Genomic DNA, 18,121 nt, shown 5'->3' with positions numbered 1-18,121 from the left:
AAGTATAGCAAAGGAGGTGAGTCCTATATTGACCAACATTTTTAACAATATGTTCCTATCAGGCTCATTCCCGGCCATCTGGAAGGACACAGCGATTCTTCCTTTGATAAAGAAGGCTAACCTGGATATAACGATAACAAATAACTATCGTCCAATTGCTAGACTACTTTTCCCGGCAAAAATAGCAGAGAAAATAATGAATAAACAAGTTTCTCAGTTCATTCAGGAAAAGGATCTACTTGACCCCTCTCAATTTGGTTTCCGGTCAGGGCACTGTACGGAAACGGCACTAATTAAGGCTACCGAGGAGATCAGGGCACCTATGGATCAGGTAGGTGCGGCTGTTCTGATTCTCCTCGATTTGTCGGCAGCCTTCGATACTGTGCACCATGATACACTGCTCCAGCGTCTGGGAAAGATAGGAGTAAAGAAATCAGCTCTCTCCTTAATAGCATCATTCATAAAAAACAGGAAACAGACTGTGACCCTTGACCAGTTTCAAGCTGCCCCTTATGTACTCCCTTGTGGGTTTCCTCAGGGGTCATCGTTAAGTCCATCCCTGTTCAACATTTATGTGTCAGAATTGTCCCCTTTGGTTCAAAAATTCGGCTTCAATTTAACATCATATGCCGATGACACTCAAATTGTTGTAGAGGTGCATAAAGATCAAGCTCAACCTGCTTCTCAATTACAGAATTGTATGAGAGAAGTTAGTAATTGGATGGGTAGACACTGCCTTAAATTGAACTCGGATAAAACCGAGGTAGTTATCTTTGGCAATCTCCGACCCATATGGGATGACTTATGGTGGCCGGTGGATATTGGAGAACTACCGAAGCGGGTAGAAAAGGCAAAGAACCTCGGGGTGTGGATTGATAACAAACTTACCTTTTCTCAGCAAACTAATTCAACAGTGTCCACTGCATTCAACCTGATAAGAAAACTGAAAAAGATTATACCCTTCATCCCCTCAGACCTTAGGAGAACGATGGTAACAATGTTAGGGCTTTCGAAATTAGATTATTGCAATGGCCTCTATCCTGGGTTGCAAAAGCAGCACCTGAAAAAATTGCAAATGGTACAGAATGCCGCTGTTAGGCTCTTGTTGGATGTACCAAAATATCAATCTGTTTCAGAGGATATGCGGAAACTCCACTGGTTGCCTGTCATTCAGCGCATTAAATTTAAAGTACTGTGCCTCGCTTACAAGGCATTGAATAACATTGGGCCAGAACCACTGAAAAGTTTGTTTGCATGGTACCCCCCAGGTAGATGTTTACGGTCTTCCAACGCCAGGTTGATGCTGGTACCTAAAATTCGTAAGGCAAATTGGGGTGGCCGAAGTATAAGCTACTGTACAGCTAAACTCTGGAACACTCTTCCAGTAGATATACGAGCAGCCAACTCACTTATCACCTTTAGAAAAAGTCTGAAAACCTGGTTGTTTAACTAAGTTTACTGTATTCTTGTTTTCTTCTCTTCTGTTCAGGCTACTTAGGTCCAGCACCAAGACACATCTGGGTATTCGTGCGCTTTGGAAATTATAATAACATAACATAACATAACATAACATAACAAGCAATGCCTTAGGCTCGACCTAAAAAGTTGGGGGCCCCTGCAGAATGTGTGGAGGGGCCCCAGAGTTTCCCATATCCTTATTGGCCTTGGGCTGAATGGGGTTTCCCTGAAAGGATAAGGGGCCCCTAAAGAGTTGGGGGCCCCCTTGCACCTCAGGAGTTGCAGGGGCATACGTTACGTGAAGCTAGGCTGCTTAGTCTGTATAATGTAGGTGGGACTGGTCCATTTTCTTGATAGGAATGGGGTGCATTAGGAGCCTACGTAACTTCCAAAGTGCGTTGATGAAAGCATTGGGGCGAAAAACTGGGATGAGCAAAGGATGAGCAAGATAGTTAGAAGGAAAATGGGGAAGGTAATGGCCAAAGGTCTGATGAAGGACATTTTGATGTCAGCGTGTCGAGAGAGTTAATCATTTCAACCCTAAGGGTGGTCAAAGAAGAAACAGCCCACACAGGCCGACTGACAACCTATCATGGCCTGAAGCACAATCACTCAATGAATGAGTACATCTCCCATCATACACTGAACAGTGAATCACATGAACCCGCATTGGGTAGCAGGGCTAATAGGAAGCTGCAGGGTGGCTGCTGAAACAATCAGCAACCACCTGAGTAGAGGATGTAGCCTAACGGCTAGGGCGGTCGATCTCAAATCTGGGGAGCAGTGTTCGAGTCTTGGCAACAATGCACAACATTTCTATATGAAACTACAGGGGGGGGGGAACAAGTGCCACCTTTAGCTTGTTCTGGTTCACCGAGTGGGTGTAGTTGAAGGGCTGGATCATGGGGACAAGTTGTTTCCAAAGGGATGTTCTGTGTCATGAATACTATTGTACCCGTTTAGTACTTTCAGGCACTTGTTGACAGTGACCTCGGATGCACTACTTCGACAAGTGGTCTTGGGAGGTACATGAGGCACATGCGGGTGCAAGTATCCTGCAGGTGTTTGAAAAAGCCTCCGAAAATCTTTTAGTCCCAGAGAAAACGAAGCCCTCAGACCAGCAACCTCTTTCCTGACTGGGATGATGGGTTCAACGAGGAACTCATTTTGTTTATTGCGGATATGGTGGGCAAGAGTTTGGAGCTGTATGGAAGAAACATATATCTGTTTTGCGCTGCTGCAGTCTGTAGTTCCTGCGCGCCTGAGGGAGGGGGAGACATGGTAGTGTCTCGGTGTATGAACTCATCTGTTAGAGAGACAAAACAAGCATTAGAAATGCAATCGGGCTCGGATTTATTTGAGTTTGAGCTAATGGCATTGTAAATGCCAATGTCTTTTTGCCATGTGTTATGGAGTGTGTGCATGTGGTGTGTAGTGGAAGTATGTTGGTTGAATTGTAATTTTACCAATGGTGGCATGCTGTGCTTTATATGAATATGTTTAAAAGTAAAGTGTACCATACTGCGATTGCTTGGTGGAAAAGTGCACTGCCGGCTGGAGGTGTGTGTGCCTGGTGGAAGGGTGCACTGACGGCTGGTGGGTGTGTGCTTGGTAAAAGCGTGCACAGATGGATGATGGCTTTTGGTGTTTGTGCATGGTGAAAGCATTCATTGACGGCTGGGGGTGTGTTGTTGTGTGTGTTGTTTTCTGTGTGCTGGTGAGTGTGTGCTGGTGAGTCTGTGGGGGTGAGCCTGGGGAGTGAGTGTGGTGGTGAGTGTGTTGTGTTGAGTGGTGACAAGTGTGTGGTGTTGAGAGACTGAGGTGTGTGGTTTGTGTGTGCGTTATGTGTGTGTGGTGTATGTGTGTGTGGTGTTTTCTGCACACTCACACACTGCCCCGTAACATTCACACACTGCTCACCCGCACACTCCCAATGTCACCCTGCATAGTCACACACTGTCACATAGTCACACACTCAGCAGCACACAGCACTCAACAGCACTCTGCCCTCAACAGCACTCAGCCCTCAACAGCACTCTGCAATCAACAGCACTCAACAGCACTCTGCCCTCAACAGTACACAGCACTCTGCCCTCAACAGCACACAGCACTCTGCCCTCAACAGCACACAGCACTCTGCCCTCAACAGCACACATCACTCTGCCCTCAACAGCACACAGCACTCAACAACACACAGCACTGCACTCAACAGCACTCTGCCCGCAACAGCACTCTGTCCGCAACAGCCCTCTGCCCTCAACAGCCCTCTGCCCTCAACAGCACTCTGCCCTCAACAGCACTTAACAGCACTCTGCCCTCAACAGCACTTAACAGCACTCTGCACTCAACAGCATTCTGCACTCTGCACTCAACAGGATTCTGCACTCTGCACTCAGCAGCATTCTGCACTCAACAGCATTCTGCACTCAACAGCACTCTGCACTCAACAGCACTCTGCACTCAACAGCACTCTGCACTCAACAGCACTCTGCACTCAACAGCACTCTGCACTCAACAGCACTCTGCACTCAACAGCACTCAACAGCACACTGCACTCAACAGCACTCTGCATTCAACAGCACTCTGCACTCTGCACTCAACAGCACTCTGCCCCCAACAACACTCTGCCCCCAACAGCACTCTGCCCCCAACAGCACTCTGCCCCCAACATCACTCTGCCCCCAACAGCACTCTGCCCCCAACAGCAGTCTGTCCTCAACATCACACAGCACTCACCAGCACACAGCACACACTATCAACAGCACACATCACTCTGCACTCAACTGCACTCAGCACTCAACAGCACTCAACTGCCCTATGCCCTCAACTGCACTCTGCCCTCAACAGCACTCTGCCCTCAACAGCACTCTGCCCTCAACAGCACACAGCACTCAACAGCACACAGCACACAGCACTCAACAGCACACAGCACTCTGCACTCAACAGCACTCAACAGCACTCTGCACTCAACAGCACACAGCACTCTGCACTCAACAGCACTCAACAGCACTCTGCACTCAACAGCACTCTGCACTCAACAGCACTCTGGCCTCAACAGCACTCTGGCCTCAACAGCACTCTGGCCTCAACAGCACTCTGGCCTCAACAGCACTCTGGCCTCAACAGCACTCTGCCCTCAACAGCACTCTGCCCCCAACAGTACTCTGCCCCCAACAGCACTCTGCCCCCAACATCACTCTGCCCTCAACAGCACTCTGCCCTCAACAGCACTCTGCCCTCAACAGCACACAGCACTCATCAGCACCCAGCACATAACAGCACTCAACAGCACACAGCACTCAACAGCACACAGCACTCAACAGCACACAGCACTCAACAGCACACAGCACTCAACAGCACTCTGGCCTCAACAGCACTCTGGCCTCAACAGCACTTTGCCCTCAACAGCACTCTGCCCCTAACAGCACTCTGCCCCTAACAGCACTCTGCCCCTAACAGCACTCTGCCCCCAACAGCACTCTGCCCCCAACAGCACTCTGCCCCCAACAGCACTCTGCCCCCAACAGCACTCTGCCCCCAACAGCACTCTGCCCCCAACAGCACTCTGCCCCCAACAGCACTCTGCCCCCAACAGCAATCTGCCCCCAACAGCACTCTGCCCTCAACAGCACTCTGCCCTCAACAGCACTCTGCCCTCAACAGCACTCTGCCCTCAACAGCACTCTGCCCTCAACAGCACTTTGCCCTCAACAGCACACAGCACTCATCAGCACCCAGCACATAACAGCACTCAACAGCACACAGCACTCAACAGCACACAGCACTCAACAGCACACAGCACTCAACAGCACACAGCACTCAACAGCACACAGCACTCAACAGCACACAGCACTCTGCCCTCAACAGCACACAGCACTCATCAGCACCCAGCACATAACAGCACTCAACAGCACACAGCACTCAACAGCACACAGCACTCAACAGCACACAGCACTCAACAGCACTCTGCCCCCAACTGCACTCTGCCCCCAACAACACTCTGCCCCAACAGCACTCTGCCCCCAACAGCACTCTGCCCCCAACAGCACTCTGCCCCCAACAGCACTCTGCCCCCAACAGCACTCTGCCCCCAACAGCACTCTGCCCCCAACAGCAGTCTGCCCTCAACATCACACAGCACTCACCAGCACACAGCACACACTATCAACAGCACACATCACTCTGCACTCAACTGCACTCAGCACTCAACAGCACTCAACTGCCCTATGCCCTCAACAGCACTCTGCCCTCAACAGCACTCTGCCCTCAACAGCACACAGCACTCAACAGCACACAGCACTCAACAGCACACAGCACTCTGCACTCAACAGCACTCAACAGCACTCTGCACTCAACAGCACACAGCACTCTGCACTCAACAGCACACAGCACTCAACAGCACACAGCACTCAACAGCACACAGCACATAACAGCCCTCTACACATAATTGCCCTCTCCACACGACTGACACCACAAGGGGCATGTAGCGTCTGGCTCGGCGGCGCTGTTGGGAGAGAGTCTGGATGTTAGGCCACCACCGGCCGCGCTGACATCTATCTGTAGCTGGGTAAGATTGCTGCGGATGCTAGATCAAGCTGGAGAGGAAAACGTTTGACTGCCTATCTCTGCGCCCAGCCTCCTACCTATATGGGGCATACATCGGTCCTGAGCCACCCCCCGGATCACTGAGGACCCATCAATATTTATATGCCTGATTTGTTGGGTCTTGGCTGAGGCTATATCCGAAGTGCTGCGCAGTATGAATTACACTGTAAGAAGGAGGTAACCACCTTCACTCGCTAACTTCCCCGCATCGCTCCATTCTTGGGATAATCGCGCTATGACAAACAGATGCGAGTCTACAAAGGGTACCTCCACTGGACATTTTAACCGGTGTCACTTGATATACTAAACGTACCAATGAATGCTTAAGAGTGCAGTGCTAAGACGTGCAAGTGTTTTTTTTTAGTGACAAACACGATGTTGCATTATTCCAAGTGACTCCCACAAATCTAAATTCTCTTCGTAATCATCACTCACCCTCGTAATGCACTATTGCGGTCTGTCCCTTCTTCGGAAAGGTTCGTTCTATTAAAAAACAAGTGGCACTTCAACCGATCGCGAAAGCAATCGTATTGTAAAACAAGAACTACAGTGTGGACGAGCATGTATGAGTCATCTTCTGTGAGCCTCGCCTGCTGCCTCTCGTCATTTAACATTGAACGCGCTCACCGCTGTGAACGCGTTCGCATCATCTGGCTTGCATTACACGGGCACTCTCACAGCTCGTAATTAAGATTAATCACTCTGCCATGCTCGTTCTCGCACACAAAATGCCACATCGGGCACGCGTACATTACTTACAGCCTATCACTTCAAGGCTACTACATACACAGCACAGGGAAGACGAATCACTGACCAGATGCCAGAAAACGCAAAGGAATGTGTGGAATTCCTCTCACCAAGGCCCTTCTTCTTCTTCTTCTTTTTTTTCTTATAACATTAGGATCTCGAAACTCCTCCCCCAGGGGGAGGAGTCCGAGCCCTAAAAAGCATCCTGCAGAAAATATATTCATTTTGTATTTCATAACTTACATTACATATATACAAAATCGCCCTCAACTAAACAAGAGCTGAGAAAAATAACTGAATATCATAAGTAGGTGGAAACAACTTGCCATTTTCAATAAATATTACTTGTTTCAGGAAAAATGCAGTTCGCGTAGGTTATTTTGGAAGCGCAGTGACGCAGTTACGCAGGTTCTCCACAGACTCACCACTTGGCTCGTGTCGTAGGCCCAGGGAAGGAAGAGCACGCCGGTGTTGCATTTTTCCCAGTGTGTGAGAATGAAAGTCAGCAGGACAATGAGGGTGAGGTAATACATTCCCTGTGCCGAGGGTGCCCACGGTATGTCCGCGCCACTCCCCCAAACGGAAAACAGAGACAGCGTGAAGAGGGAGGAAGCCCAGCTGTCCAGGCCGTGGTCGAAGAACTCTCCCAGGGGGCCCGTGCACTGGATGCGCCTCGCGTGCTTCCCGTCTATGGAGTCTGGAACAACAAGCATTGGTAAACGCATTAGGTTTCGCCTATGTGGTTCACAGTAAGCTGTTTTTTCTGTTGTAAGTTGTAGCTTGCTGAGTAGTTGTACAATATAAGTTAGAGAAAGTCTGTTGAAGTGTTATGACCTACAAAAAGGCAATATATTGTGCTGTTACTGATTTTGAAAAATGAAATTGTAGCGTGCGCATTCTAGTTTATGCACGTCACGTAGACGTGACGTGCGGCGGCCATGTTGGCGGGCTGCGCGCGCATCCCCAGTGCGCGCCGAGACAAGGCAATGATCGGAAGCGCCGGCCGGCGCTCCTCAACAATACTAATTACTTGATTAATAAATACTTAATAAACCCACAAACAGTATTGTGCACATTATTGCAGGTACCTACATTACAGTGGCGACGAAGGTGGGATGCTCCAGCTGGCCAATTCAGTAGAGGAACAATCGAACCCTCCACCACGTGGGCAGCAGCAGGGTAGGCAACTCCCTGACCACCTGAACACAGCGTCGAACTGCCCCACAAGGCCAGATTGAGGAGAGCACAAGGGGGCACGGCTGAGCCCACCAAGGAACGACAGGTTGAGGAGCGTGGCAGAGCCACAACCACCGGAGGGGCGGCGAAGTGGCCGGACAGGCAGCACCGCACCCCGCAGAAGATAAACCACCGCGCAGACCTTCCCACCACACCGCGGAAGGTAGGAACAGCGCTGGCTACCAAAGGGGAGGAAGTGGGGACCAGCACTAGGAGTCCCCAGGAGGGCGCCAATACAGAAGCGAAGGACAGCGCCCCAGGGAGCCCCACCAGCAAGGACGTCAAAGCGACAGCGATCAGGGAGGTGAGAATGAGCACACCGGCAGGCTATGCAATTGCACCAGTGCAATTCCTACCGAAACCTGGGGACCCCCTGATGAAGTGGGAAGATTGGAAAGAATATATCGATAATTTCATAGGGGTCCTGGAGGATGAAAATGAAGAAACATTCACCCCCCAAAGAAAGAAACCTATCCTGTTGCTGAACCTGGGACCGGAGGGCCTCAGGATTTACAAGAGTCTGGTGCCCAAGAAGAGAGAGGACACGGATAAGGATGTCTATGCCCATGCATTGGAAGATCTGGATGAACGGTACCGTCCCACCATCTGTGTGTCAGTGGACAGGTTTAACTTCCAGCAAAGGAAACAACGGGCTGGAGAAACCATAGAGGAATACGTAGGGGCCTTGAGGAAGCTGGCGGCCCCGTGTAAATACGCACTGTGGGAGGACGAATTCATAAAGGACCAGATCGTGATGCACACTACGAGCACAAATGTCCAAGACAAGTTGTGGGCGAGCGGCGACACCACACTCAAAGATGTAATGGTCATCGTAAAAAGGGCGGAACTCGCAAGGAGGTGCGCTGTGGCAACCAAGAAAGATGTAACCACCCCAACGATGGTGAACAGGATACAAGAGGGAGACCACCGTAAAGACCAGAGAGGCAAAGACCCAGCAACCAAAGGAACCAGCAGATGGCAAGGGAAGCAAACAGGCAATGACGGCAAGAAATCATGCTACAGATGTGGCAGTTGGTCCCACGACGCACGCGATAGAAGATGTCCCGCGTTCCGAGCCAAGTGCCTACACTGTGGTATCTTAGGCCACTATGAGAAGGTGTGTAGGAAGAAACATCCCAAGGAAACGGTGAAATGCGTCGATCAAGGCAAAGAAGATCTGGAGGAGGTTGCAGAGGAAGAGGTGGTCACTGTCCTATGCATATACGACCAGGTAATGAGCGTAGAAGGGAGGAAATCCACAAAACCCATTCTGGACATGTCTATGGGTGGAATCACCATCACTGTGGTGGCAGACACAGGATCCCCCTTTACCATCATCCAACGGGCAGTGTGGGAAGAAACGTTCAGACCCAAGTTGGGACCGGAGTTGGAAAAGCTAGACATTCGACCGGTCACTTACAATGGCGACCGCATTCCAATGGTGGGGTTCCGCCGCCTATTGTTCGAATTCAGGGGCCGGTCAGCATGGTGCAAGCTGTACATCACAGAAAAGGGACCCTCGGTCCTGGGATGGCTAGACCAGGGCGACCTAGGAATAAAACTGGATCCAGGAGGAAAGGAGCAAATATTACTCACAGAGCAAGAGGAATGGCCGGACCTGAACAAGTGGAAGGAGAACTACCCGAAAGTGTTTGGAGGCACGGTGGGACGGATGGAAAACTTCCAACACAAGATCATGCTCAAGGAAGGGGCCATCCCGGTAGCTCACAAATTGAGGAATGTGCCGATTGCGGTAAGAGAAGCAGTCCAGAGTGAACTCCAGGAGTTGGAAAAGAAGGGAATAATAGAGCCGATAACCTGTGCAGAATGGTTGGCGCCTTTGGTGGTCGTAATGAAGCCAAATGGGAAGGTCCGGCTCTGTGTGGATCTGAGAGAACTGAATAAGAATATTGTTGTGGATAAATTTCCCCTCCCCAGAATTGAAGAGATGTTGGCCAAGACCAGGGGGGTACAGTGGTACTCCACTATCGACTTGACCTCGGCCTATCACCAAATCGCACTTCACCCGGACAGCAAACGTCTCACATCCTTCATCACTCCGTTTGGATGTTACCAGTTCTGTCGAATGCCTTTTGGGCTGGCCTCGGCGGCTGCAGTCTTCCAGAAAATGATGCACCAACTATTCAGAGACTGCAAGGACGTCCAGTATTTCCAGGATGACATCCTGGTGATGGGGCGAGACAAGCAGGATCACGATCAGAAGCTGGGAAGAGTGTTGAAAACACTAGAGAACAAAGGCCTTACGGCGGAGTGGACGAAGTGTCGGTTGGGACTGCAGTCGGTAACGTACCTAGGACACGAGATCGGACAACAGGGTGTTACCCCCAAGTTGGAAAACGTTAAAGCCATCGCTGAAGCACCGCCGCCCAAGAACAAGGAAGAGGTCAGGTCGTTCCTGGGGATGGCGGAGTACTACAGCAAGTTTGTGGTACACTTCGCTTCCAAGACCCACAACTTGAGGCTGTTGACCAGGGAAAGCACAGTGTTCCAGTGGACACCAGAAGCCCAAGCAGAGTTCGAAACTATCAAAAAGGATGTTACAGGAGCTGTTCCCCTCAAAGGTTACGACCCACAAGGCACCACCGTGCTGACGACAGATGCCAGCGACAAGGGCCTGGGCGCTGTACTCATGCAAGACAGAGGAAGAGGGGAAATGGAGACCATCAGCTTTGCATCCAGAGCATTGACAGAAACGGAGAGCAAATACAGTGTGATTGAGAAGGAGATGCTGGCGGTAGTATGGGCCATGGCGAGATTCCGGCAATTTCTGTGGGGAACACGCTTTCTACTCAAAACAGATCACAAGCCGTTGGTGAAGGTGCTGACGTCGAGCGGACACGCCAGTGCCACTCCCAGGATATCCAAAATGTCTCTAAAGTTACTCGAGTTCAGGTACGACGTGGAGTACATTCCCGGGAACCGGAACCGAGTAGCGGATTACCTGAGCAGGGCAGCTGCCATGGAGCTAGGAGAGGAAGACCCTGCCGGCAGTGGGGAGTTGGTAGCTCTTATAGAAGACCAAGAGAAACTAATCAGTCTACAAGAATGGACAGAGTCATACGAAGAGGATCTCGACATGAAGGAAGTGAAAGGGCACATTGTACAAGGATGGCCGGACAAAAGAAATGTGAGGGCGAGCCTCAAGCCGTACTTTGAAGTGCGGGAAGAACTGTCGATAGGAGACAAAGGGGTCTTCATGTACAGGGGAGATAAGGTGATCCCCCCAAGGAACCTCACCTCAAAACTTGTGGACTTGCTACATGAGGGACACCTGGGCATAGGGAAACTCAAGGCAAGAGCAAAACAAAATTACTGGTGGCCAGGCATGGACATAAGGGCTGAAAGGCATGTCAGAGAATGTCCACAATGTCAACGGGCGGACAAGACATTAAAACCTTTGAGGCCAGCGATAGGGAAGTTTGACCCTCCTTCAAATCCGTGGGAAGAACTATCCATAGACATTTTGGGACCGGTCCTAGATGACCAAGGCACACAGAAATATGTGTGTGTGCTCATGGATCGATACTCAAAGTGGCCGGAGTTGAGAGTAGATGAGTCCATGGACACTGAGAACATCATTAAGTTTTTGTCAGAGACTTTCACAAGGGAAGGAATACCAAAATCGATCTTGAGTGACAATGGACCCCAGTTCACGTCAGAAAAGTGGAACAAGTTCATGCAAAGAAATGGCATCACTGTCAAACATACGTCAATCTACCATCCGGCCGGTAACGGTTTAGTGGAGAGATTTAACAGGGTAGTGATGGGAGCCATACAAGCAGCCATATCAAGTGAACAGAACTGGGAGAAGGCGCTAGAGAACATGGTATGGGCCTACAGAATAACCCCCACGGGCACGGGGTATAGCCCATTCCAAATATTGAGAGGACGTGAACCATTCACGCACGACAACAGGATTTGGAAGGAAAAGCTCATCACCAGTGAATGGTCCCCTGCATCGGTGCGGGCCAACCTGGAAAGAGCGCAGACAATTTACAGCAACCACTACAACAAACGAAGGAATGTCAAAGGTACAGGCCTGGAGAAAGGAGAGTGGGTAAGAGTAAAGTTGGCCACCCTACAGAAGAAAGGAGACAGCAAGTACAGCAAGCCGATGCAAGTGGTGGAAGTGTATGATCGAGCGGCCCTATTAAGCGATGGGAACGTGTGGTCCCAGGACCGCATGGCCAGGTGCAACAAGGTTTTGGGCTGGGAGCAACAGGGAACCGACTGGGAAGACAAGGAAGGTTCGGACGTGGAGAGGAGTCAAGATGCCGCTGAGCAGCAAGGCGGAGTGAGAGCCGGAACGGAAAGTGAAGAGGAAGAAGAAAACGGAAGTCAAAGAATAGAATGGGACAGGTTGGAGAGAAGCACGAATGAAGAGGGAGCTGTGAGCGAAGGAGCAGTAGGCCATGAGATGCAGAGCCAAGAGACAATGGAGAACCCAGTCAGGGTCACAAGGAGTGGAAGGCAGGTGGTAAGACCTTCCAGATATCGAGATTTTGAATTGGACAATGAACTGTAAGTGACTCAGTAAAGTTTGATAAAAAGGGGGAGATATGTAGCGTGCGCATTCTAGTTTATGCACGTCACGTAGACGTGACATGCGGCGGCCATGTTGGCGGGCTGCGCACGCATCCCCAGTGCGCGCCGAGACAAGGCAATGATCGGAAGCGCCGGCCGGCGCTCCTCAACAATACTAATTACTTGATTAATAAATACTTAATAAACCCACAAACAGTATTGTGCACATTATTGCAGGCACCTACATTACAGAAATGAAAGAGGGAAATAATAGAATCAAATGATGTAATAGCAATATTATGTGTTTAGAGGAGTTCTGACAACTTTTGGGCCAGGTTCCACTGCACCTTCTGCACCACTTAAATCATCCCCCTAGTGGTGCCTGCAAGATAACTTCAATTGTGACTGACTGTTTAGTAGTAAAATATTGCAATATTTGGTGTTTAGAGGGGTTCCTAGAGCTTTCGGCCCCAGTGCCAATGCACCTGCTTCACCATTAAAATCATGACCCTAGTGCCTGCAAGGTAATTACACTTGTGACTGCCTATTTAGTAGTTAAATATAGCAATATTTGGTGTATGAGGAGTTCTGACAACTTTTTGGCCCGGTGCCACTGCACCTGCAGCACCATTGAAGTCATTGCCCTAATGCCTGCTAGATAAATGCAATTGTGGCTCTATTGTTTAGTAGTAAAATTTAGCAATAATTTGGGTTTAGTGGGGTCCCTGTTGCACCATTAAATCAAGCCCCTTTCAACTGCAAGGTAACTGCAATTGTGACTGTCTGTTTAGCAGTCAAATAGAACAATATTATGTGTTTAGAGAAGTTCTGACATGTTTTGGGTCTGGTGCCACTGCATCTGCTGCACCATTCAAATCATGACCCTGTTGTCTGCAAGGTAACTGCACTCGTGGCTTCCTGTTTGTTATACTTTAGTAGTAGTATTGTAGTACTACTAAACATACTACAAAATGCAGGTTGTGAATAGGCCGCAATATGTCATAATTGGATTTGCCTTGCCATGTTAAGATAAAGACCACAGGCCCCAAGTGACATGGATGCTTTTCGCGGTGGCCATGCCCGCAGTTTTTGAAATCTCACACTTGGAAACTGTTGGGCCACATTGCACTCACTTCAGGCATTTATCTTTTAGTCCACTGGTGCATGTTTTTCTTGTTCTGACTGTAGCTTATATAAAAGTCAAACAAGCTACTTGGTACTGACTTATCTTATCTGAGAAGTCTGAAGAAAAAAGATGTATCAGAAGGTCTGCCCTTACTCTCAATCCTGCTGCCTCATTTAGAAACAGGCAGACCATCAGTTTTCTGTCGACATATTTCCCGTCGGACCATTGATGGAAAGCTTCCCCTTGTGGCCCGAGAGAATAGGGGCCATCAGAAAAATGGCAATACAACAATCTCCCTATTGAGGATGGGTAATGTCATTTTTTTTCTCTCTTGGTGGTGACAGACTGAAAAAATAATAACCTCAACACACTTGGACAAAACACTTTGGGATTTTGTTACTGAAAAACAAAAAAAGTCAAAAAGTTTGGATAACAGCTGCACATATCGATGGCGGCCATCCACCAAATGTTTTTACCATGAAGGGTCTAGAGGTGACCACTGAGCCTGCATCCTCTCTAAGAGCCTAATTTTGATGTTGCTGGGACCCCAACCAACAGGCCATCAGTAGTAGGCCCACCGACATCAAGGCCATCTGTCCAACCGCTGCATTCTGATGCAGATGGTCAGCCCGCCACCTCCAACAGGCTCGGGGAGCCCGCCGAGGCGGTGGTCGGACACTAAGCCACAGTGGAAAAATGCAGTTTCAGACCACCTACATGGCGGTCTTATAAAAATATGGTGTGTGGGACCACCAACTACTTGTCGAGTGGTCTCAATCCCGCTGTGATGGTGGTCGGATACTTGTACCATTGTAATGAGGCCCTAAATTTGGTGGGGGCTAGAAGTAATGTCCTCCACCACCCTGATTGACGGAGTACCATCTGCCAAAGCCTAAATCATTCACTTAGGGCCTTATTTAGATGTTGGCGGATAGGATACTCCATCACAAATGTGATGGATATGCCGTCCGCCATATTACAAATGCATTTTATCCTATGACACATGTAATACAGTGGATAGGACATCTGACATGTTTGTGATGGAGTATCCCATCCGCCAAGATCTAAATCAGGCCCTTAGTCTCTACACACACTGTGGATCATTCGTCTAGACTTGTGCGAGTTTGCATTCTTGTTCATGTTTGTTTCATACAAAGTAAGTCTAATCCTTGTTCTACATGAATACATAATTTTCGAACCAAAATCCCCAAAACTGTTATAAATATTTTATTTTTACATTTATTTAGGTTTTTATACACCACGAGCCACCAGATCTAGACCAGGTAGCAGAACACTTTACCTAAGTCGATAGTCAACAGTTACAACAAGAAAGACAATTATCTACATCAAAAAGGCTATAGCCATCTAATATATGGTGTAATTACAAGAAAATGTTTTACATACATTTGAGTAAACAATGTCAGAGGAATGAGACATATATGCATCATAGCAGTCTGGTACAAGGTGTTGCTACAAGAGCATAGTGTACAAAAGCAATCAGAAAAGAAGGTCAAAGGGCCAGCTTCCAAGTACATCTTGGATTTATTCTGAAACAACAGCAGGCACAGTATCCATAGGATCTGGGAGGCTGTAGAGGAGCACTGGTGTTAATACAGATTATTTTTTTCCTCAATTTGTATTACATTGTAATCCAAGATTGTTCATATGACTGGGAAATGGCATCCCACACCATAGAAGCATTTCCTAAAATTGACTGAATAAGAGTTAATTTTTTTCTTGAGGTATTCTGAAAAAAAGATCGAAAGTAATAGCGACATTAAAAAATATCGATGTTGTTAATATCAATGTTAGAAATATCTATGCTGTTAATATCGTTTACAAAAATATTGTTGTTAACAATATTGTTTTTACATTACATTATTTTCATGTATTTTAGTATATATTAGTATCTATTTTAATTGTATATGTTATAAATTGTTTGTGGGGTTTATAGGAGGACCAGGTGGGAAGTAAATTAATTATAATTAATTAATAATTAATTATTAAATATGTAATTGATTATTATGTTAATTGTGTAATTAATGTTTCTAATTATGTTAGTGCAGGTTATTGGGTTTGTAGGGGTATAGGGTGGGAAGTAATTTAATTATAATTTAATAATGAATTTTTAATTATTGTTAATTATTTAATTGATAATAATGGAAATTGTGTAATTAATTACATTTGTTATCAATATTTTTGGTGAGGGTTGTGGTTTTTGTAGGGATAAAGGGTGTGAAGGAAATTGATTTTAATACTTAATATTAATTAATAATAATGATTTAATTGACAATTATGTACATTTTGTAATTAACAATTGTTGTTCAGTTATATATGAGGTAAGTGTTGTGTTCGTAGGGGTAAAGGGTGGAAAGCTCATTAAATATAATTCATTTATTGTTAATTGTTAAGTAATTATGTAAATTATGGAATTAAGATATTTTTTATATACATTAGGTGCACATTGTTGGGTTTCGATGGATAAATGGTGGAAAGTTAAATATAAATGTTTTATTACTAGTTAATTACTATTAATTGTTTAATTGATAATTCATTATGTAAAATGCATAATTATAATTTCGAGATTTATTTGCAGTCTATGTTGTTTACTTTGTGGAAGTAAAAGGTAGGAAGTTATTTCATTAATAATAAATGTAAAAATAGTTATTTATTGTTTACAAAATGTGTTATTTATTATGTTATGTGTTAATTGTGTTATGCTTTTTAATTGTAAATAAAATTATATTTGTTTGTTATAATTGTAAAAATATAGTGTGGTATTTTAATTATATTATTGTTATTTGTTTTCATTTAAAATATGTATTAAATGTTGTAATAAATATGTAATTTATTTAATCTAAAAATATTGATATATTTTAAATGTAAATATTTATATTTGTTGTTATTTAATGTAGTTGTAAAAAAATGTATTTGTTTGAAGTGAACTACTCTCGCTCTACTGTTGCACAGACTGGAGTGGGAATAGTAAATGTTACCCCTACACTGTCCAATGCTTCCTGTACTGTTGCACAGACTGGAGTGGGAACAGCACGTTTACTCCTCCTGAGTCCAACTCTTTCCTTACTGTTGCACAGACTGGAGTGGGACTATCAAATTTTACGCCTTCGCAATCCAACCCTTTACCTACTGTTGCACAGACTCGAGTGGGAATAGTAAACCTTATCCCTCCATAATTCAACACTTTCTCTACTGTTGTACCGACTGGAGTGGGAATAGTAAATTGTTACGCCTCTTGAGTCCAACCCTTTCCCTATTGCTGCACTGAATGAAGTGGGAAAAGTAAATATTACCCCACTGCAATCCAACTTTTTCCCTACTGTTGCACACCTTTGAGTGGGAATTGTACATTTTACCCCACCTGAATCCAACAATTTCCCTATTGCCGGACTGACTGAGGTGGGAATAGTAAATGTTACCCCTCTGCAATCCAATGCTTTCCCTATTGTTGCATTGACTGGAGTGGGAATAATAATTTGCACCCCTACTGAGTGCAACACTTTCCCTACTGTTGAACAGACTAGAATGGGAATAGTAAATTATACCCCTCCTGAGTCCAACGATTTCCCTACTGTTGCAGAGATTGGAGTGGGAATAGTATATGCATTAATCCTACAATGTTATAGTTTTGTTTATATTGTTTAAATGTATATTATTATGATGTTTCTGTGTATTTCATATTATATTATTTTTATGTATTAATGTTTGTATTATGTAATTTATTTCTAGTAACGATATTTTTTATTTTGTTTACCTTTGTGCGTGTAATTAGATTGGTATGTTTTTTTCGAATTGTTTCCAGTTTATTTGTTACAGTTTGTAATTTAAGGGTACATTGCTCCAGGCAGGTGCCGACCGACTATATGTCGGCAGTTCCACCTGCCCGATTACAATGTGACCGCCATATAGGGGGTCGTAAAAATGTCTTTTATCATTGCGGCTAGTAATGTGACCCGGAAAAGGGCCACAGAACAAGCCTCAATCGTAAAAGGCATTTTGCAAACATCCATGCACCATCTGCGAAGCATCATGGTTCATGGATTTTTATTTGGGGGAAGCACATGTGCCGCCCCCCCCCCCGGACCCGCTGCGGAGGCCCTACTAGCGCCCCCCCCCCAAGTTCCATTCTGACTGCCTTTTTGTGGCAGACTGACCGCCATTAAAAAGCAGTCGGAATGGGCCATCGTTATCCCTATGGCGGGCACTGCCATATTGTAGGGTATGCAGTCTGAAGCGCCGATCGGTCCCTCCGACTGATGTGGTCTTACCAACCACATCATAATGCGGTGGTCGGACCTCTCTGCAGGATGTCGGTAGGGGGGCCCGACCGTCATCCTAATCTGCTACTTATTGTGTATAAGTCTATATATATATATATATATATAT

The 18,121-nt window shown here is 46.5% G+C and overlaps 1 protein-coding gene across 1 annotated transcript in view; it reads right to left on the bottom strand.

Annotated features, from left to right (window-relative positions):
* The window catches only part of LOC144828052 (ethanolaminephosphotransferase 1-like), a 581,090-nt gene that overhangs the window by 413,440 nt on the left and 149,529 nt on the right, over positions 1 to 18,121 (bottom strand). Inside the window, exon 5 of the mRNA XM_078686188.1 lies at positions 7,236 to 7,507. Within this exon, the coding sequence (XP_078542314.1) occupies positions 7,236 to 7,507 (272 nt within the window). The remainder of the gene's footprint in view (positions 1 to 7,235; positions 7,508 to 18,121) is intronic.

The sequence above is a fragment of the Lissotriton helveticus genome, chromosome 4_1, assembly GCF_964261635.1.
Source record: "Lissotriton helveticus chromosome 4_1, aLisHel1.1, whole genome shotgun sequence".
Classification (NCBI taxonomy): Eukaryota; Metazoa; Chordata; class Amphibia; order Caudata; family Salamandridae; genus Lissotriton; species Lissotriton helveticus.
Note: the sequence above shows the minus strand (reverse complement) of the source record. Positions and strands in the feature narration are given on the sequence as shown.